At 31.9% G+C, this 22,426-nt stretch overlaps 4 protein-coding genes across 7 annotated transcripts in view; 1 reads left to right on the top strand and 3 right to left on the bottom strand.

The window, feature by feature from the left end:
- Positions 1 to 393: 393 nt before the first annotated feature.
- Positions 394 to 2,159, top strand: LOC111630965. The gene is made up of 2 exons (XM_023375136.1): positions 394 to 825; positions 1,466 to 2,159. The coding sequence occupies exons 1-2, from the start codon at positions 762 to 764 to the stop codon at positions 1,999 to 2,001; spliced, it is 600 nt and encodes a 199-aa protein (XP_023230904.1). The 5' UTR covers positions 394 to 761; the 3' UTR covers positions 2,002 to 2,159.
- Positions 2,160 to 2,549: 390 nt separating this feature from the next.
- On the bottom strand, positions 2,550 to 12,455 carry LOC111630964 (myosin light chain kinase, smooth muscle-like). 4 transcript variants are annotated; one of them, XM_023375134.1, is made up of 13 exons: positions 12,337 to 12,434; positions 12,157 to 12,252; positions 7,235 to 7,273; positions 5,484 to 5,533; positions 4,695 to 4,785; positions 4,250 to 4,456; positions 4,019 to 4,160; positions 3,511 to 3,710; positions 3,284 to 3,436; positions 3,150 to 3,210; positions 2,938 to 3,012; positions 2,758 to 2,827; positions 2,550 to 2,661 (listed from the first exon to the last, which is right to left on the bottom strand). In XM_023375134.1, exons 4-12 carry the CDS (start codon positions 5,515 to 5,517, stop codon positions 2,777 to 2,779), a joined length of 1,014 nt encoding a protein of 337 aa, XP_023230902.1. In that variant the 5' UTR covers positions 5,518 to 5,533; positions 7,235 to 7,273; positions 12,157 to 12,252; positions 12,337 to 12,434; the 3' UTR covers positions 2,550 to 2,661; positions 2,758 to 2,776. The 4 variants fall into 4 exon arrangements, with proteins under 4 accessions (XP_023230902.1, XP_023230900.1, XP_023230903.1 ...); XM_023375132.1 differs by lacking the exon at positions 12,157 to 12,252 and having other exon boundaries at positions 12,337 to 12,455; XM_023375135.1 differs by lacking the exon at positions 12,157 to 12,252 and having other exon boundaries at positions 3,150 to 3,195; positions 12,337 to 12,455.
- On the bottom strand, positions 6,021 to 15,946 carry LOC111630961 (myosin light chain kinase, smooth muscle-like). The gene is made up of 4 exons (XM_023375128.1): positions 15,921 to 15,946; positions 6,676 to 6,817; positions 6,168 to 6,367; positions 6,021 to 6,093 (listed from the first exon to the last, which is right to left on the bottom strand). Exons 1-4 carry the CDS (start codon positions 15,944 to 15,946, stop codon positions 6,021 to 6,023), a joined length of 441 nt encoding a protein of 146 aa, XP_023230896.1.
- A 5,501-nt stretch (positions 15,947 to 21,447) lies between these two features.
- Positions 21,448 to 22,426, bottom strand: part of LOC111630960 (sodium-dependent proline transporter-like) — a 123,914-nt gene continuing 122,935 nt past the window's right edge. The window contains exon 14 of the mRNA XM_023375127.1: positions 21,448 to 22,411. Coding sequence (XP_023230895.1) covers positions 22,247 to 22,411 — 165 coding nt within the window. The 3' untranslated portion in view covers positions 21,448 to 22,246. The remainder of the gene's footprint in view (positions 22,412 to 22,426) is intronic.

The raw sequence follows: 22,426 nt of genomic DNA, 5'->3' as shown, positions 1-22,426 counted from the left end.
TCGAACGATCTTTTGCCACAACATCCTTTTAAAAAGTAATAATTCAAATTCGAAACATTTCCCCCAAAGAAAAACTATTTTTAGTCGGGTAAAAAAAAATTTCAATTCTATTTTATCACCTCCTTTTTATTCGGACCGAACTTCGGGATTAACTTAACAAAAAATAATCTAAATTCAATCAAAATGAAAGCCATAAATTGAAAAAAAGGAAATCCTTTTTATATTACAAAGGCACATCCGTTTAACTTTTAATTTAAATTTACATCTTTTACTGGGCGGATGATTAAAAAAGTAGGCTTTCAAGACTAAAAAACATTCGTCTTGTTACCCGTGGTTAACGAGCCGTCATAATGGTGACAATTATGTATCCCCTATACAATGATTAGCCGTTAGCACTTAAAGGTAATCCATGGAGGTTCGATATTGCAATGGAAGTAATCCCCACGCCAATCTTTCAACTAACCAGATGATTCCTCGGAGGAAAATTTTTCATCCGGGAACCAATTGCTTTGCCGGTTTGATGGTCAACACAACATTTAATCTAGTTTGGGGGGTTCGGGACATCCGCGATATTAAATCCTCTATTCGTTTTCATTTCGAACACGCCGATACGGCTGAATGTGATAAGATTTACTCCACCTCCTCGTAGACCCATACATAAATATCTATATATATATAAGTTGCGAGAGCGCAAGGTTCTCATCCAGAGCAGAGACGGTGAACAAGAAACATCGTTGCCTCTTACACTCCTACCGTCGACCATGTTACAACTCAAATACCTATTTGTGATAAGTTTATGCCTTATTTATGTCGATTGGTGTTCTGGTAAATATCTTTATTTTATTGTATTTATCTAAATAGTGGCTTGGAGTGATTTTCCCGAATTTTTTAATTTTAGAATGCAGAAAATTTAATTTGCATATTGTGTAAAGATTTATATTTTAATCGACGTTTAAATTAAATCTAGTTCTTAACTAACCGCTTGATAAGATATTCATCTATCGCCGAGTGGCGTATTATCCCGAGGCCAATTGTCTGGGGCCTTCACCGACTGGGGGCTCCCATACCATTCTTTTATAAGAAACTATTTCCCCTAAAATGTCTGAATTCAATACTATAAATGGGCGCCCCATAATTCAAATTCCTCTCAGACCCGTGAACCCATAACGCGCCACAGTCATGGGTTGGATTCGAGTACGATCCCGACTTACCAAATTGCTTTTTTCGTGGATAATTTTGGTTTCTGGCTTTTTCTTCGCCCTTCGTTCAACTTGGCTAACTCTTTCCGAGTTTAGGCCCACCCAAAATGAGTAGAATTAAGACGTAACTTAATGAATTTAAGTAAGAAATAAAACCCAGTCTGACCTTTATACCCGAACCGTGTTTTATCTTTGTTTACCTTTAAATAGTTCCTCGTTTTATTATTTAAATACCGGTAGAATTAATTTTTTAAATGACATTTTAGGATTTGACTATTACGAAGAGGATAAAAGGCAAGATTTAGTTCCGTTCCCAAGAGTGGGAAGATCAGATTCCGAATGGAAAGAAAGAGAAAAACCAAAAGGTTTAATTCCATTTCCTCGAGTGGGCAAGAGACAAGAACTAATACCATTTCCAAGAGTCGGAAGATCATTTTATGATACTTGGGATTTCCTAGAAGATACCGATCATCACGAGCCCTCCTATATTTTATTCCCCTTTTCAAAGAGAATCGTATCCTTAAAGCCTAGAATCGGTCGAAAAAAGAGATCGATCGATTACGATCAGGAAGCGGAGGAATCAAACTGGGAAGACAACTTGGATCGATCGACTCGACAGTTAATTCCCGGCGCACGATTTGGTAAAAGGAACGAAATTTGCGGCGACGTCAGCAAACGGGGCCAGTTAGACCCACCCCGAATTGGAAGATCCGATTCAGAAATCAAGACGAGAGCCCTAAATCCTCGCATAGGAAGAGCAATGTTAACGCCAAGAATAGGAAGATCCGGTAACAAACATTAAAATATATCATTTAGAATTTGATGAAAGTCCTTTGTATCCTATTTGGATATCTCCTATAATCCCCAAAATGTATACAAAAAGAAAATATTGATGTAGATATAAAATTATATCGAAAGGAAAATTAATAAAATGCAATCTTTCATATAAAAAGTATTTATTCCAATCAAAATTCCAAGTTTTTTTTCCTCCTATAAAGTAAATAAATGCCTAGACATATTTTTATTTATAATAAAATAAACTTTTAATCGTAATTAATCGAAATAATTGTATTACATAATTTACGCGAATGACTTTTATATACAGGAATTATATTTTTAAAGCATTTATAAAGACAGCAAAATAAAAATATAATCGTAAATGAATATTATAGACTTACAATATAATTATAAACAGCTAAAATTTAGAACTAATTCTTTTGACTTACTAATTAACGGGTGATAAAACTGATACGTAATTATATATTCTCGTTAAGGCGTTAAAATTTAACTAACTATTAATAATAATAATAATAATTAAATTTAAATTATATATAAACAATGTACATATTGTTGAACATTTTTTTTCATTCCGAAACATGATATTCGTGGACAAATCAGAGGTAACTCGCGAAATTATCAAAAATAAATGACATGCTTTTCTATTCGGTCATCATTTATCCTTCTGTTAACAGGGAAATAATTAAGAAAAAAATTAAATTAATAACGTTACTTAGCTATTAACATTACATTAATATAACAAATTTTAAAAAATTCATACCTTTATGTACATTATTTGTTTATATAATGGCCCCCATTGCTTTAAGAGCTACTAGAGCATTGACAGCTTTCTGTTTTTAAAAAAATGGAAAAATTGTTTTAAAAAGCTTTTATTTTGATAATTTTTCTACTGAATAAAATATTAATATAATAAAAAAATATAATATTAAGTCAATTATACCTGCCATCTTCTTCGAATGACAAATCTCTTTAACCTGCTCTTGTCTAATTTTGTTTCTTCTTTCTTCTTATCACGCTTTAAAAAAGGTTAAAAACAATATTTATAAATGCTAGCCTAATAATTAATTGTATTCGACACTAATTACGATCAGTACAACAATAATAATTTAATATCATTAGAAATTGCATAAAATTATAAAGTATTCCTCTTACCCTGAGCCAAGGATGTTCGAGACATTGCGTAGCACTCATTCTTTTACTAGTTAAACCAGAACTGATATTATTAATTAGTAAATAAATAAATAAATTACAATTAACTTACGGTTAATACATATATATATACATACTCTTTATCTCTTATTAACAATTTGGATATAAAATCTTTAGCTTCGTTCGAAATATTATCAAAATTTTCGTCGTCGTAATCGTATTCGGCTTTTGTAACGTTGGCCATCGTTTCCAGTTCATTATCTCCCATAAATGGCGATAATCCCGATAATCTAAATTAGGATAATTATTAATTCCTTTCACGATAATCCTTAGATTAGTATTTATTTAACTGACGATTACTTACAGGACGTAACATATGACTCCCACACTCCACATATCGGTTTCGTAACCGATCATGTCGAAATTAACAACTTCCGGTGCCACAAATTCGGGCGTGCCAAACAGCACCTGTAGTTTTTTGTCCGGTTCGAATCTCCTCGCGAAACCAAAATCTATTAATTTAATCCTGTTTCCGGTTCGAGTCACGCATAATATATTTTCTGGCTGGGAAAAATGTTTATTTTATTATCTGTTTATTATAATTAAATAATTGACTGTGGTGGCAGGGGCATAAATATGGATATTTTTGAAAAATTTTCTGTATGGATAAAATTTTAAAGATTATTTTCGGAAACTGGAGCGGTATAGCTTCGTGGGGACCAGATAAATTTGAATTAGGGGTCTCGCGTACAGTGTCCACTTCTTGAAGGGAATTTTTTAGGGGAAATATTTTCTTATAAAAAATCGGTTTGTGGGCCTCAGGAAATTTATCTTTTATGCCCAAATTAAACTGTAATTAACAAGATAATTACTTTCATATCCAGATGAAGAATATTTTTGCTATGCATGTATTCGAGTCCTTCGCAGATTTGTCTGACAAAGATACTGCAGGCCTTCTCCGTTAGAACAAAATCGTCGTCGATAATCCTTTCGAACAACTCTCCCCCTTCTATGCTGAAATGAAAATAACAAATATTCCATTCCATTTATTAATTTCTCTTAAGAAAATTCTTAAATTCTGTTTATTTAACTGGTAGCCTTACAGTTCTAGGACCAAACACATTTCTTTTTTTCCGTCGTCGAAGGCGTCGTATAACTGTAAAAGTCGAGGATGTTGAAGATACCTCATGATTTCTACTTCTCTTTCCACTTCTTTACGATCTTCGGCTCGAATTGTTTTAATAAATTTTGCCGCCAACTGGCGACCCGTCGTCTTCTCGGTACATCTGTACACCACTCCAAATTTTCCTCTATAATTAGTTCACAATGTTACGTAAGTACTAGAAAACAAGCTAATACACTAAAATACCGAGGAAAAAACAAACTTAAAAGTAATCTTAACCTCATGAAATATCATATATTAGTTTCTAAATGCGATTAAAATCGAATTATTTTCAATTGAGGCAAAAATACAGTGTAAAAATAAAGTAAATTAATAATAAAATTTAGTTTTGCGTGTTTAATAATTACCAAGTAAATAAAACTCACTTTCCTAATTCTTCGTGCAAAGAATATTCACTTTTTACATCGGTTCCTTTTTTAACCGTTACATTTTTTGGCTCGAAGGGTGGTTCCAATTCTAATAAAATAAATAAAATATATAATTTATAATTCATTATAATAATATTTAAATAAACTGTTAAATGGACGGATTACCAAGACGTTTTTGCATAAATCATATTTATAGAGTAGTTTCTGAGAAAATCCTTTGTTGGAATCCCTTTTTTTAGAAAGACGATTCGAAAATTTAATATGTCAAAATCTCTAGAAAATTGTCAATAACGACCGCATATTTCAACTGAAGTTATATAATATTTGTAGTATATTTATTTCTGGTTAGAAAGAACACTTGTAATTAATTCTTCGAAACTCTACAATACCCTAACAATATCTTTTAAAGCAAATAATTTAAATACATTTAAAAATATATTTTATTAGTCGTATTTTTTCGAGATAGAAGATAGAATCACCCCAGCCTATACATCACTATAGTTCATTGCGCATACACACATTACGTACACACCACATAATGATTAAATTCCACATTTGGTTATGTTTACCGAATTACGAAGTGGGGAAGATGATGGAAATGGTGCCATTAAAATGTATTGTCAATTTAGCCACTAAAACACCATTAAAATGTATTGTCATTTTAGCCGGTATTATTTTACTTTCGTGTTTGCACCGAATAATTTACACTATTTATAAATAAATATTTATAAATTTTGACAACAGATGGCACCATATATTTAATATGGAAAAGTAAAAGAAATTTACCTCCGTCTGGGTCTGTTTCGTCCACATAAATCATGATTTGGACTTTAGGTCTGAAATATTGCACAAAAAAATTTAATTTACATTAAAAAATTTAATCATATTAAAAATGTAAAAATATTTTTTTTATTATTATGATATTTCGCATTGTTTATAAAATTAATTCTGTTTTATTGTAGCCTAGTTTAATATGAATATTATTTAAGGCAGGCCAAAAGTCGGTTAACCATGTTTTGTATTTTTCAGTTTATGAAATTAGTAGAAAGACGATAAAAATTAATTAAAATTCACCGTTTAAGTTAGTAGTTTCTTTACAATGGTTATCCTATTTTTGGGCCACCCTTATTCTTTCAATGAAAAGTAGTTATAATTAATTTAATTTTAACTTAATTTCTAACATACCTAAAACAAATAGTTTAAGTATAAAAATTGTAATCATTTCAATTCAGGAATTCTAATAATTTATTTCAAAATAACCCTTAAAAGACATTTTTTTTTTTTTAGTGTATATTAGTTTATTAATTTATCTCTCAACTTATTCTAATGATCCAATATAACGTTGGCCATCGTTTCCAGTTCATTATCTCCCATAAATGGCGATAATCCCGATAATCTAAATTAGGATAATTATTAATTCCTTTCACGATAATCCTTAGATTAGTATTTATTTAACTGACGATTACTTACAGGACGTAACATATGACTCCCACACTCCACATATCGGTTTCGTAACCGATCATGTCGAAATTAACAACTTCCGGTGCCACAAATTCGGGCGTGCCAAACAGCACCTGTAGTTTTTTGTCCGGTTCGAATATCCTTGCGAAACCAAAATCTATTAATTTAATCCTGTTTCCGGTTCGAGTCACGCATAATATATTTTCTGGCTGGGAAAAATGTTTATTTTATTATCTGTTTATTATAATTAAATAATTGACTGTGGTGGCAGGGGCATAAATATGGATATTTTTGAAAAATTTTCTGTATGGATAAAATTTTAAAGATTATTTTCGGAAACTGGAGCGGTATAGCTTCGTGGGGACCAGATAAATTTGAATTAGGGGTCTCGCGTACAGTGTCCACTTCTTGAAGGGAATTTTTTAGGGGAAATATTTTCTTATAAAAAATCGGTTTGTGGGCCTCAGGAAATTTATCTTTTATGCCCAAATTAAACTGTAATTAACAAGATAATTACTTTCATATCCAGATGAAGAATATTTTTGCTATGCATGTATTCGAGTCCTTCGCAGATTTGTCTGACAAAGATACTGCAGGCCTTCTCCGTTAGAACAAAATCGTCGTCGATAATCCTTTCGAACAACTCTCCCCCTTCTATGCTGAAATGAAAATAACAAATATTCCATTCCATTTATTAATTTCTCTTAAGAAAATTCTTAAATTCTATTTATTTAACTGGTAGCCTTACAGTTCTAGNTTAATTTTTTTTAAAAAAAATTCTTTTTTACGTTTATACTCTTAAAAGCATATCAAATGATACTTCCAAGGTAATCATTTAAAAATTTGTTATTAAATTTTTAATCCAAAAAAGAATTTATTTTCAATTGTCTCAATATTAAATTATATAAACTTTATATACTACTTTAATAGAGCATAAAGTAATATAATATAGTATATTTGAAGTATATAGAAAAAATTTGGAGTTTTATAAATTTGACATCTTATTTTATGATTTAATTTATAATTTAATCATTATAAAACAATAAGAAGAAAATATTTATATGTAAAACACTCACCCTTTCTTTGTTGTACTCCAATTTCTTTGTTAAATAAACCTTTAAAAAATTTTAATAATTCTTTTTAATGAAGTTTTCTTTCATAAATAAATTTTAATTGTTTTCATTTAATTTTTTTTTTAAAATAAGAATATTATCATCATCTTTTGTTACTTTTTCCAAAAATAATCATAACAACAAAAGTATAAAATATCAATAGAAAAAAGATGAAACAATTAACAAAGATTAATTTAGTAAAATGAAATTATCCAATAAAATAAAACTATAATATAATGTAAAGTAAAAAAAAATCTGATTTTATTGTTTAAGATATTAAATATTTTAAGGTCTCATAAATTACAATTATACAAAATAATCTCTAATATTTTTTTTTTTGAGATAAAGAAAATATATTTAAAGAAAACAAAGAATCACTTATATAGAATAATTGTAGATTAAATATAATAATAGAAAGAAAACAAGGAATAAACTGTTATGGAGATATCAGTTTAAAGAGTTCTTTGACAAAATCCGATTTAAACACTTGGAAATTTTTAACCAGGCGCCACTCTCGGGCTAGACTCGGGGTCCACCACTGTACAATTTAAATAAACTTGTCAATGCCCATTCCTATAAAGTCCTTGAAACTAAATGCGGTATCAGAAGCGTGTTTATTTTTCGCATTTCGACGAAATCCACGTGCGAGGATAGAATGAACGGTCCAGAAAAATATAACACGAAAATTCAGTGTCTTTCGTGGGGTTTTAAGGGCTGCGGGCAATTGATTTACTTAATTTAGGCTTCGATTCAATTTAAGTAAATTCGATTATTACCTTAACGGTCACTCTTCCTATATGTAGGCCTATATAGTAATTTCGTAACGACAGGGCCACATCGTAGTTTATGAATTACGGTGAGTTTCGGAGGCCCGAACTATTAATTTTTATGAAGTTCCCAATATGTTAAAACCACAGCGACGTTAAAAAATTGTATAACATTTAAAAAGTATTTTTACACCTCTCTAATATACGAGAAATTCGACGCAATAAATAACCTATAATCCGTGTCATGTGGTCTCCCGTAGCTCCGAACCAAAATAATATAACTCGTGTAAATGACAACATAAGTAGAATATTTGCATATTATACAAATTAAGTATTGGATAGAATTAGGCTTAATATTATTCATAAGGAGAGCCAGAATTTGTGTAAACCCACCGATCGACACGTGCACAGATGATCAAACTAAAAGTAAACGTGTGACGAAGAAAAACGATAAGAAAGGAAATGTAATACAACAATAGTTTTAGAGGAGTTTCAGGTCATATCTTTGGCTTTCGGCCACCGACAAAGTATATTAATGTCATTTCGTAAGGCAGTCAGACGTACGCTCGTATTCCGGGTTAAGAATTTTATTTATTTCAGTAAAATTTGGAGAAAATAATAAATATTAAATATAAAGTGACGTCGACAAGGAATAGCAATAACATCTGCGAAGAAAATTCGTAAAAAATTCGTATCCTACTAAATTTCTGTTACATAATTTCAAAAACGAATTGACAGCCACGTTCTGTAACAAATTGATTTTTCTTACATTTTTACGGAAAATGACATAACTAATAATAAACTATAGAGTCGTGTTCTTGAAATGTTCCATTAATTTATAGTGCCAGCCATTAAATATTGCTCACATCCCATTTTTATTCTTACGTAATACAACGTTTGCTTTGATTTTGAAGTGTGAACCAGCAAAAGAAAAAAAGTTAAAAAATAAAAAAGACTCAAATTACTAAAGTTTCAGTTTGCCATCTGTAGAAGGAATCGTGTGAATTTTACTCTTCTCTGCCTAATTGTTTTTTTATTTGTTTTTTTTAAATTCCTTTCTAACACATACGACACATATGAAGCCAAGCCATGGAGTGAAAAGATAAAGGAAAATTTATATACAGTATTTTATTTTCCAATTAAAGCGCTGAAACGTTTAAGTTTTGTCAATGAAAAAACCCAGATATTTATAAAATATTATACCATAAAGTCAGAACCGGTCGTCATTCTTACGGTCTTCTGACAAATTTTGATCTGGTGGTGTGATCAAAATTTGCCCAGGGACTCGTAACCTTTGACCCTCTGAGAATTCTGCCAAAATTGTCAGAAGGCCCGTAATTCGATCCCTTCCCCAGTTTAGTCTTTCCTCCCCGTACCAGCCGTGCATATAAATGGATCTTTAAAATTAAATACGTAATTTCGCCGTACTTTAAAACGATTGTGTTTATTGTGTTAAACTATTTCGGCAAGTTTACAATTACTTATTGTTTTCGCTTTGTTTATTGATTATTTCGATTTTATCTCCGAATATATCGAAGCTCTGAATTTAATTTTAAAAGTGTGTTCTTCTTATAACCCCTGAAACGTAAATATTATACCGAATTTTACTCTATAAATCGTTTCAAAATGGCTGCCAAACTTTAAAAAAAAAAATTGATCGCATATATAATTTCACCTATATTTGTTTCTTTTATTAATTACAATAATTTTAAAGCAGATTAATGATTAAAAATTGCAATTATATACTTTACTAACTATCTAATACACCAATTAAGTTCAAAGAATGATTTCTTTTTGCTTAAATTTTCTAAAAAAATCAACATTTGATCCGTTTTTAACTTTTTTTTTCCGATTATTTTTTAAGTAGAAAGAACATCGTAATTATTAATTAACGGCGCAAAAAGTAGGTATAATATGCAAATAACTTTTTAGAGTATTCCATTACCTTGATTAAAATGAATAATCGACATTTAAACTGTTGTAACTTCTGCATCGGCGAAGGTGACAATTCATTAAACATAAATACATCCTCTTTACAAACGAAATGTAAAAATGCGTACGGTTCTAATCCGGATAATGTGTGAAAATTAGATGCGTGACTCAATACTTTCTTAGACGAATTCATTAATCGTTAATAGTTCTAAATTTAGTAAGGGGTGTATCTATTACACTTATTTAATGTTGCAAAACTTTAAAGTTTCGTGTTTAGACCGCATGTGGGTAGAAATAAATGACTTGAAATCGATATTAAATTTCATTATCTCATACACTAAAAAAAGGCCGTTAAAAATTTCTTACAATTTTTTTATCTACTATAATTTAATAGCAAACCGTATATAGAGTTTATTTACATTTCTAAAATATATTTATTTACATACAGTGATTTTTTTTTATTCGTGTGATGTAATTTCGATATAAGCGCGTGTTACTTATATCCATACGTACAGTGTAATTTTTGTTTTTATTTTAATGTAGACGTAATTTAATGGAGTCTGACAGAACAATAATTTAACTTTTAAATGCCAAAGTTTGAATAGTTTATACTTTTAGAATGCCAAAATATATGAAATGCTAAAAATAAAGAGCACCAATTTCACAATTTTCTATTTCAAAATCGACAAAAACATGTTCGATAATGAACAGCCATAAAAATGTTTATAGAAAGGATTTCTTTTAAGTTTATTTTAATTATTTTCCTTCTTAAAAATATTTTAATTTAATAATAAAAAGAAAATCCGTTTGATGATATATTTTTTTCTTAAATTAAAGTATGAGTATTGTAATAATTAGTTAAATTATATAATTGCTGTGAATAAAAACCTTCCAAAGTCTTAATTAAACAATAAATAAAGCTCTTATATTCAAAATTTACTATTAGTAACATTGCCTAGTTTGCAATTATTAATATTTCTTCTTTATTTTTTAGGCATGGAGATTAGTTTCGGAAGTATGAATCATATACTTAACATATAATTACTTATTCAACTGAGTAGTGTATACAACTAAGTTCAGAATTGATTTTTTCTATTACTTGCTTACATTTATACCCAAATACTATAAATACCCAAAATTTATATAAAAGTATGACTTTTTCATGTAAATAAGACATTCTCAAAGGTATTAATAGCATAATAGCATCAGCATTTACAAGACTGAAATACCTGAGTATACGCCAGAGAAATTTTTAGTTAATATATAATAAAAACTCTATTTTTATTATATATAAGTTTATAAATAAATACAAGAGTCTACACGCCTTAATTTTACTATGGAAATTAGGAAAGTAAGTTTAACGGAAGCGTCGAGAGTGGAAAATTATAAATGGAAAAATGGGTTTAAATATAAAAATAAGTTTTTAGAAAACCTGAGCGTTTACCTGGCGTAAAGTTTTTGGCTGAGAGAGTTCATTAATTACACCTTAAGTCACCTGAAAGCGGTAGTATGACGTCAGGTTCAATGAGTGTTAAAGATGGAAACGAGTGTATTGACATCCTGTACTAATATTTGTTAACATTATTTACATTTAGTAATTATTTTCGTTTACTTTATCACTAAAACTTAACGTTATTTTCTTAAATACATAACAAGGAAACAAGCGATTTCACAGACAAGAAATATTTTCTTAATGACTCACTCGTTTGATGTTTAAAAATCTGATTTAAAACGTAATTAATTGAAATGAATTACACGAATGTTATAAAGTGTAATTATTTTAAAATTAATTAGCAGTTTTCTAAGAAAAGTCCTATCTCGAATATTTAAAAAGACAAAAGTAAAATTTCAAATGAACATAAATCATTCTTAAAATAAGTGTTGGCTTTCACAAATGAGTCTTTCTTAATGAACTCTCATCAATTTTAACAAAACCACTTCATCAAAAAGACCAGAAATGCCACGTTAAAACCTTCAAATAATTATTTTAATGAGATTTTATAGTAAAAAACATCAAACCGAATAAGCAATTAACTAAGACGTGTATACACTAGACGTTTATAACACTAAATACTACAAGAGCTTACAGTTCGAACCCTAGGAAAAAATACTATAAAGCAATTTTTGTTTAATAAAGCGCATATTTTGAATAAATATACAAAAATATAATATAAACAATCCACCCACAGCTTGTTGGTGTCCTCGCTTAAGCACTAATTCCCTACAAGGACCAACAGTTCTATATTTAGTCGCTCGCTACTCCACATTCTGTCTCCGCTTATCCTTATATTAATAGAGTTGAAACGATATTATTAAACATTATAAAAGTATTCTACGTAATTATTAATAAAAAGCTGCGTGACTTACCTGCTACAATATTACGAATAAACTTCCGATTACGGGGAAAGTAAAAGTCGAATGAATGTAATGATTAAAAGAAACGTGTTTACCACGAGGGTGAATGACGTCAAAATGACGTGCCGTACTTTAAATCACCTGTCATTGGATATTTATAAAAGAGATTGTAAAAGTTTTGACCAATGACGGGCTCATTTCATATTCAAAATGATTCAAAATTGTCTTTCGTTTTCTTATATTTGTGCGCTGTTCTTAAGTCCCGTTATCGCAGTAAATCCTTGCAATTTTTGAATTTTTTAAGCTGATAAAAATTTTAAAAAATTTAAATAATTTCTCCAATATTAATTTCATTTTTAATAAATAAATTCTGTAGAAAGGAAATAAGCTATTTTGCTATAAGGCTGTAAATAATGTTTTACTTCCTTCTTTAACGTGATTATTTTCTTTGAAACGATATAAAATATTATATATTTATTATTTAATTAAACGAAAGTAGAAAAAATAATAAGCTGTGTACTTTATGTATCTTGTAATAATGCAATTTTTTATAATACAGAATAAAATATTTTATAAAAATTATCATTCGATTTAAAAGGAGTAACCTGATAACATGTGTAACTTCCAAAATTCCGTTATCAATTAATATACGCGGGTCCTATCTCTAGGGGTCAGGTAGGGCCCGCGTATATTACGTTTTAAATGCGGGTCCTCGAAATTAGGGCTCGTATTTAAAACGTAGCCCAATATTTAGGGAAGCATCAAACGTTTGTTACCACTGATTCGTTCCACTGCATTTCTGGTGTATTAAGGGGAATAAACCCCCTTATTTTTGTCAAATTTTATTATTTAAAAGTACAATACAAATTATTGTTTAGCGCCGTTTTGTCTTTTTGTTAATGTACAGTACAGTACCGAGGAGCTACAAAAGATTGACCCCAGGTTTTTCCTCTCTGTGACTAACGTAACAACTTTTTCTACCCTTATTCGTTTTACGAAATGTTCTAAGAAAGAAAATTTGTAGAATTAGTCATTGGCAGTCGGAGAATGGAAAATTTATCACAATTAACCTGCCCACTGCACTTCTTAGAATTGGAGGAAAACGCTCTTTACAATGCGAGGAAAATAATCGATTTGCTATTGAGGATATTTACTCTAATAAGGCTAAATGTAGATAAAAGAAAGTTCATTTTAATTAAAGGAAATGTAGAATAGCTGTAGCGAAAACCGAAAACGAAACACTCGCAAAATGCTCTTTTCGAAAATCTTATTTCGCATTTTTACTTTCTTGGCTGTTATATATAAGAGGTAAAGTATGGCGGTCGGTCAAAAAATGACCCCCGAGATTTTTACGTTTTTGGACTCGGGGACCTAGAAAAATCGAGAAATGCAAAAAAATTCGGGGATAATTTCTGTATGTATGGGTGTGAGTGTGGGGGTCACGATTTAGTTCACCCTGTGTGAAGCTTGATCCGTACCCAGAAAATTAAACTTTTTGCCATTTTATAATAGTTAAAAATATTAAAAGGTTTTTAAATAAAATATGATAACAGATGGCGTCACCAAATATTGCCGGGAAAGTTGAGAAACTCGTTGTTGGCTTTTTAATTACAGTAGAACCCCTCTAGTCCGCCCTCTGCTAGTCCGTCACTCCGGTTAATCCGACCGTGGTCGGAGTCGAGAAACTTGTCCCGACTCGTCGGTGACTCACCGTCCGTGGAGTTTTTCTGTGTTCGTTACAATATATGTTTTACATTGTGTGTACATGTACAGTTTTGTGTGTGTTTTCAATATGTCAGGAGTGAAACGTAAACACGTTACTCTTTCATTAAATGAAAAATTAGCAGTGCTACAAAGACTGGACAAAGGGGAAGATTGTTTATTTTACTTTTTTCTGATAATCCGACCTTTTTTGCGTTCCGACCATACCCCCAGTCCCAAAGGTGACGGATTAGAGGGGTTCTACTGTATTAACAAATTAACAATAAAAAATTTGCTAATGCAGTACGATGGCAGTGATATAATTTCAATGAATATAAGTCAGTCTGATGACATTCAGCCTAGTTATCTGCTGAATCTTGAACTTTATACTCGAGAAAAGACGAGTTTGGTACTCTGCCTAACTATATCTTCTTAATATACAAGGTGTATCAGAATGACGTTTTATAAATTAGGGGGACTGTAGAGGATGAAATTTTGAACGTTTAGATATAAGGAACCCATAGCCGGAAATGTGATATAAAGTTTCTATAGCACTTTGCACTTTGCAGTCGGTATGATGAATGAAACAGCAGAATACAGTATTTATGACAAGTTTCATTGGCAAAATAGTAGAGTACAATCAAACTGTACATCGAATCAGTGACTGCATTACTTTGTTCAATATGACGACCACCAACTTCGTTACATGATGTGCAACAACGAACCACGTTTTGTCCGACTCTCCGTAAAATACCACGCTCCCCTCTGATGGTATTAAATGCTGTAAAGATGCGCTCCGTAAATTCATGAACTGTTCCTACAGGTATTGCGTACACAAGGGACTTTACATAACCTCAGAGGAAGAAGTGAAGAACAATAACATGACGTCAATGGACGGAAAGGTAGCTACCAAAGTGAAGGGAGGTCAAGCACTTCCTACCGCTGTAGAAACTTTATATCACATTTCCAGCTATGAGTTTCTTATATCAAAACATTCAAAATTTCATCCTCTACAATCACCCAAATTTTTAAAATGTCATTCTGATACACCCTGTATAAATTTCAATTATTTTTCTCTCTAATGACATTTTGTAACAAAATATTTTCGCAATTCCTTTTTTGTTAGTGTTTACCACATTCCTCGATATACTCTATCATAATATTCTTCGACATTTAATGTTACCCTCTTTAAATAAAAAATATCGATATTTACAGTGGTTCAGCCACCCTATTTTATCGCTAAGGAAGAGTTTTGAGCATGAGATGTAAGGCTGTCTGGCTTAATGTTATACCTGACCGAAGTCAAAGTTTAGCCACGAAACAAGCTATTATTTTATTTACGTGCTGTTCGCGTATGTATCTGTGTGTAAGAATTACCCAACAATGTGACGTGTCTTCAATGTGGCAACCTACTTTAGCGTGACGTATGTGCTGTCCGGACGTGTCTAGATCATGACGTAGCGTTGTGGTATGATGCCCGTGCAAGAAAGGCACAATATGTGCTTTAACCGTTCTCCATAAATGCTTTAATTTGTAGGAAAATTTTGAGTATTTACTAATTTTATCAGGTGTACTGTACAGTACGTATTTTAGATGTTGAGGGTGTTTCGTACAGTTGCGTCTATGATGGATAAGTTTTTTGATTTTTCAGCTAATGCCACGTCTGATCTATGATTATATTATTTCCTATGACAGTCTGAGGTGTGTATTTGCAATATGGTTCCTGGGTGTTTCGTAGTTTGCGTTTGTGTGCAAGTTTACGTCGATATAACCGAATAGCGCTAGTCTATCATGCCTCTGCGCTCGGTGCAGTAGTTGCCAAAAATTTTTATCTTCAAGTATGGCCACTTCCATCCTCGATCTTTCACGTGTTAGCCACATCCGCATATGCTCACTAGACACTTCCGACGGCCATCTTCATGTTTGCGCGTGAGCACTTTATTCTTCCCACCCCTTCGCTCCCTCTGCAGTTGCGCACTTATAACTTCTCGCAGAATCTCTCTCTCTGATAATTTTATTTATTGTTTATTTAAAATTAATGTATAAATTTTATTTGAGTGTGTTACGTGAGCGTGAACTTTGGAATCGAACGAAACTATAGGTACAAGACGTTGTAAAATGTTGAAATTTTGTATACTCGTTAATATGTAAATAACCATTACCTGTGTTTCGATATTGTGAAATATTGTGACTGTCGTGCGTATTAATGGCAAAAATGAATTATATATTCCCGCTTACACTTGCCCTTTTAACTTTTTTCAATACATCCTCCGTCTTTCTTTATCTATTTTATAATGTTTGCTACTATATTAAATACTGGAGGCTAATTCCTGTTTACGATCGAAACTGACGAAATGCAATGCGTTCTACTTGTAAACATTTTACAGAACCGTGTGATAGAAAAAGTCGCATTTTGCATCGATACGACGGTGTGAAACGATATCTTACTACGAAATACAATGAAAGTTCATAAAGCGATCGAAAAAACCGTTTTTAGTATACAGCTGTCCCTTGATAATCCGACAGGTATGAGACCAAAGGGGTGTCGGATTACCAAAAGTGTCCGGATTACAGAAAGTGATTACATATTTGGCATTGTTTTGCTAGCAGTAGCCTACAATACTCTCTACGCCAACTGTTCGAACAGAACAGCTCACGGAAAACGCACGAAATGTGTGTCATCGTGTAAGAATTGGGTGGGGAGATTCACATCGCGACATGCTTCTGTGCAAGCAGACACACAACGGGGACGGGTACCTTGACGGGAGGTGCGTCGGACTACTGAGCAAGTCGAATTACAAAACGTCGGACTATCAAGGGACAGCTGTATTTTCGATGTTTTTGACCCGCCCTAGTCCCAATCCTCTGGGTTTTATCACATTATTAAAATATGACTGGCCTTAATTTTTAATATATTCATTGGCTGCAATTTGAAAAGGTTGTAGACACACAAATTCCCACTATCGCTGTCTGTCTGTTTTTCCTTAATCTCGAGAACGAAGTTAGATAAAATTCGAGACCAGATATAGAAACCTTAGCCCGCTTTAACTATATACGAATATCCGATACAAACTGGAAATCACGTTATTTCAATTCGAATATTTCCCCGAAAGGTGTTATATAGATGACCGGCACTACTCTATCATTAAAGGAAAAGTATGATGTACAGTACAGGGGTAAGACACTACTAATTTGAGGTGGAGAGCATATATTTAAAATAAAATTAATTAAAAATATGATTAAAAATTTCAGCCTGGCATTGTGACATTGTCACAATAAATAATTGCTGGTTGTTGTTAATAATATCTCATAACACCGGCTGTTATGAGATATTATTAACAACAACCAGCAATTATTTATTGGTTGGCTGAAAGTTACACAACTCGTTGCTGAATTTTTTTAAAGTAAAGATTATATGTAAGAAGGAAAGGTGAGGGAGTTCCTTCTTTATCGATGTTTCCCGTTTAGGAGAGACAAGAGACAACCCTGACAATAGCAGCAAAGTCCCTTTTTTCCAGCGCAGCGTAGTTGAATTTCTGTTGCTGTCGCTAACTCTTCGTTACTTCTCTCTTCAATTAAATCTTTTACCTTTCGTTTCCTGGTCTTCAAACAGCAGTCTTGAAATACCTTTAGAGGTCTTCCACGTGACGTACAAGGTAAGCCTTCATCACTACATCAGGTAACGTCAAGAATTAAGCCACGAGAAATTTACCCGCAGAAAGCGCCTGCGATACTGTCTTCATTTCTTCCATCTTTGTTCAATTTGGAAACAACAATTACTTATTTTTGTTTTCTTGGAACTTTTCGCAGCCACATCCGGCAATGAAGAGACGTTAAAATTTTTGCAGAATGAAAGCATACATAGCAAATGTGAACAATTTGAGGCTATTTGCGACGCAAATGCCAAAATGTTCTTGTGAAATATGACGACTCATTCTGCAGTACAGGCCAAGTTTTCTGTAATGATAAATTTTGGCAAAAACTTTTATCACTTTTAACTAGCAGAGGAATCAAGATTTAAGTAAAAGATACCAGGAATGCTGAATATCGCTGAATCTAAAACCAAATCTGTTGTTGAATATTGAGTATAACGACAGCGATCCGCGATGCGAAAGCTTTATTTGAAAACGGACACTCCATGCTTACGAAATGCTACAGAAAACTAAAATCGTTTACATACCTTCACAAGTGACAGATAAATATACTGCAACACAAATATCAAAACAACTACGAGGATCGGCTCAATTGGCTTTTAATTAAAGTCGGTGTACTGAGAAGTATACGTGAAAGGTTATCAATCATACGCTGGGATAAGGCCCTGTACACACTAGGCGTTTTTCAACGCGCGTTAAACGCCGAGCTAACGCGCGTTGAAAAACGCCTAGTGTGTACAGGGCCTAAGGCAGATAACATGTCCCGCGTTTCTTTATGCAGCGCTCCAGAGCGCTTTACAGCGAACAGACTGAAACTGGTTTCTAATTGTCCAATACTGCTCGTGACGTCATTTCGCTACACTCTCGCTGCATAAAGAAACGCGGGGATGCTTTTTTGCCGAGTCATGGGTAACTTTCAAACGAACGTAATTGCGTTGCCAAGCTGTACTAATCTTCCCGTTTCTATAAAAAATGTTTTGCTTCACAAAGGAGTAACTTTATTTTTTATGTCCCGCTAGATTTATGAAATTAAACATTACACCGGTTGCAATCGAAGCTAACTTAGTGAGAGGCTCTGGACAGGTCCGAACCCTCACTAAAATTCTCATTAAAATAATTTTTTTAAAGAAAAATATAGTATTTTGATGATATGAAACCGTGCTTTGCTATTTGTTTATGCTTCTGACACAATATAGTGCTATAAATTAAGACACTTGGCGGATTTTCTCATCTTTATTTAATACTAAATAAAGATGAGTACTTAGTATTTAGTACTAAATAAAGATGAGAAAATCCGCCAAGTGTCTTAATTTATAGCACTATATTGTGTCAGAAGCATAAAAAATATAGTAGTTAGAAATAGATTTTTTTTTAATATGAAAACGCGTCGCTAACTTTTGAATAATAGAAGAATGTAAGTCGGTCAACCATCTCCGGTTGGAGATCGAATTAAATTTCGATTTTGACCTCTCCCGCGCCCCCGAAAGGTTTCGAATTGTCATCAGGTAACAAGGAGAGACCAATCGGAAAGTGGAATCGGAAGAAAACAGATAAAACCCCTGACATTCAAGAATGCGAGGGCTTCTCCCGAAAGTTCCAAGTGACGGAACTATTGTAGTATGTGTGTCTCGCGCCCATATTCGTCTCCATCTCCCGACCTCGGATCGACATCTTTCCATCAACGGAAGTCGACTGCATAGTCCCAAATTCATCGAGACGTCGATGGAATTGTTCATTCGCGAACAAGGGACACTCCTTCAAAATGGGACTATCTTGGAAAGGAGAGAAGACCCAGAGGCCGCTGCCGCCGTAGAATTTCCAAGATCGCGGAAATCTTGTAAGCATCTTTCGTGTATAATAAACGGGTTGTATTGTTATAAACGAGGCATCTATCTCTGACTCATGTCGTTGATTGTTACCGCTCGGCAGTTCAGACGGCAAGGGAGACGATAACGATATACATCACATATCGTTAGTCGCGTTTTTTTTTAATTTATCCCCCTCAGCCCCCACATTAGCCTGGAATACAAGGAACGTTCCGTGTTTTCCAGGCCAAGTTTTGTTAGTTTCCTTCATATTTACAGAATAGGCTAGAATTTTCTGTTGTTTGTTGATAATGAAATGTAGGACCCGCTTGAGGATTAGAAATATCCTTGTGTATAAGCCCTCTTTTGACATTACAAACTGACAATTACGGACACTAAAACAAAAAGCAAAAATCGAATGCAAGCATTAACCGAAACTGTTTGTTTTAATTCTTTATTATATCTGTTTATATTATATATTACATTAATCAATAAAAGACGATTTTGTTTACAGTAATTTTGCTAATGCCGAGAGTTTATAAACGGGAACAACTAAAATGATGCGTGTGATATTTCAAAGTTTTCGATTACGGCGTTACGACGTCGAATGACAACTATTACATCAATGTACACNATCCTTGTGTATAAGCCCTCTTTTGACATTACAAACTGACAATTACGGACACTAAAACAAAAAGCAAAAATCGAATGCAAGCATTAACCGAAACTGTTTGTTTTAATTCTTTATTATATCTGTTTATATTATATATTACATTAATCAATAAAAGATATTTCCTATTACAGTAAATAATACAATGCCGAGCATAAATAAACGGGAACAACTAAAATGATGCGTGTGATATTTCAAAGTTTTCGATTACGGCGTTACGACGTCGAATGACAACTATTACATCAATGTACACTACATTGATGACGGTCGTACGGCAATATACAGTATATATATTTATTTATATATATATATATTTGCTGATGTTGTTTACAATGAGATAATATTGAAAATATACATTATGTACAATTACAAGCATGATATAACTAAGACGATTGTTTTATTATAGTGTTGCCAGTTAAAAAATAACCACGACAGTAATAAAGTTAGCAAATATATAGATTGGTGCAGACAAAAAATAATAATAAATGAAGATATCCACAATGTGACAAAAGATAAAAATTTCAATATTTAGTAAATAATATAATATAATACAATTTGAGTAAAGTATATCATATTATCTTGACAGCTTAATTAATTTCGATATTTTACAATAAACTTCTATTTAATAAAATGTATAATTAGTCTATATTAACCAAGTCACCAACAAAAATCTTTATTTGTCGAATTTAAAGTACGAATTAATTTTTATATAATCGTGATGGAATTTTATTATTGCAATACCAAAAATATAATTGTTTATTGCTGCCTAGATTCAAAATAATAGAAGTTTTAATGCAAAAATATTTTTATAAAACTCTATTTTTTTATTTTTCAAATTGAAAATATTACAAAACAATTACGAATGTTTAAAGAATTTATTTTTAAAATGTTTTTCTTTTTTTTATCAAAAGAGAAAATTAGTTCAAACAGATAAATATTTTTGGTTAAAATTTCTTTATTCTATAAAAATTAAATCTGAAATAATTTGGTGTTTTGTCCGACATTCAAATCTGATTAACTAAAGCACCTTTAATTTTTGAAAACTTTGTTTTTAATTAATTTCTTGCTGAAGAAATTAATTAAAAACTAAATCTCGGCTTAAATGTTTACCTCGATACTTATCTTCAGCATTGGTTCAGAGGAAGTTCGGAATCAATGGCGAAAATGAAACTGTATAGAAAGTAAGGAATTATTCGTTTCACGTACAATTAATGTAATAATAATATAAAAGTTTGGCTATAATTGAACAAAAACAATGATTATTTCAGATAAAATAATAAAATTTGTGTTTTAAATCTTTTCTTTTCAATATTATGGGGGTTCTGTTTGTGAATTATGTTCTAAAAATCTTCTTTTATATATATATATATATATATATAGGAAGACAGATGGCAGCTAAACTTACTAAAATTATATCAATCTGATACTATTATGTCACCATTGTGCAACTTGTATTAGAAACCAATTTTTAATTATGTAATTTTCAAAATATTCTAAACCAAGACATCACAGATAGGTCGAAACTAAACATTTTATACTGCTGTTTAATAACTCTAAACCTATCGTTCTGATGATCATCTACACTGTCATACCATATATGATTTTACATTTATGGGAATGACAATATGTATATATACATATGTATATATATATAAATATATACATATATATATTTCATATATGTACTGTATGCGTGTCATATTTACATACGTACAAAGAACGTAACCCATCTAACAAAAGGTTCTCATGCAAGTTTCTGCAAAACGTGGGTCGTAGCAGGATTGGCGTCCGCTTTTATCGGGATAATAATTCTCTTTGGAGTGGTGTCGACGTTTAAATTCGACATCCTTCCGGAGTTAGTTTTGCACCAAATTACTCAGGAGTCGTCCGTTTCGGGAACTATTATCCTGGCTGAATCCTATTCGTTTTGATTGTCTTTTTGGTCCTGTTACAGGATTCTAAGGAATTGATTTCGTGGAAGCACAAAAGCCCCTAGGCCGTTTCAGCAGTATCGAGTGTTATCCAAATCTGTCTTAAGCTTCCTAATCAGAAGCGCAACATAAAGTCTATAAATATTCTAATGCTTTAGAAATTCATATAGCAGTCTCGAAAGTATAAGTAACGTTAAACGAAGGATTGTCAAAAGAACTTTTTCGCAACGAGTCTGTGTTGTCCTCTGCCGGATCGCCGGCTTTAAATTCTGCTATTTTCTGAGCTGGACCCCATTCTTCTGTCGGTTTCATTAAAAGCGCAAGTTTCTAAAATAATAAAAA

This window comes from Centruroides sculpturatus, unplaced genomic scaffold, assembly GCF_000671375.1.
Source record: "Centruroides sculpturatus isolate CEXI.00-Female unplaced genomic scaffold, Cexi_2.0 scaffold753, whole genome shotgun sequence".
NCBI lineage: Eukaryota > Metazoa > Arthropoda > Arachnida > Scorpiones > Buthidae > Centruroides > Centruroides sculpturatus.
This window is presented reverse-complemented; position numbering and strand designations above follow the sequence as displayed.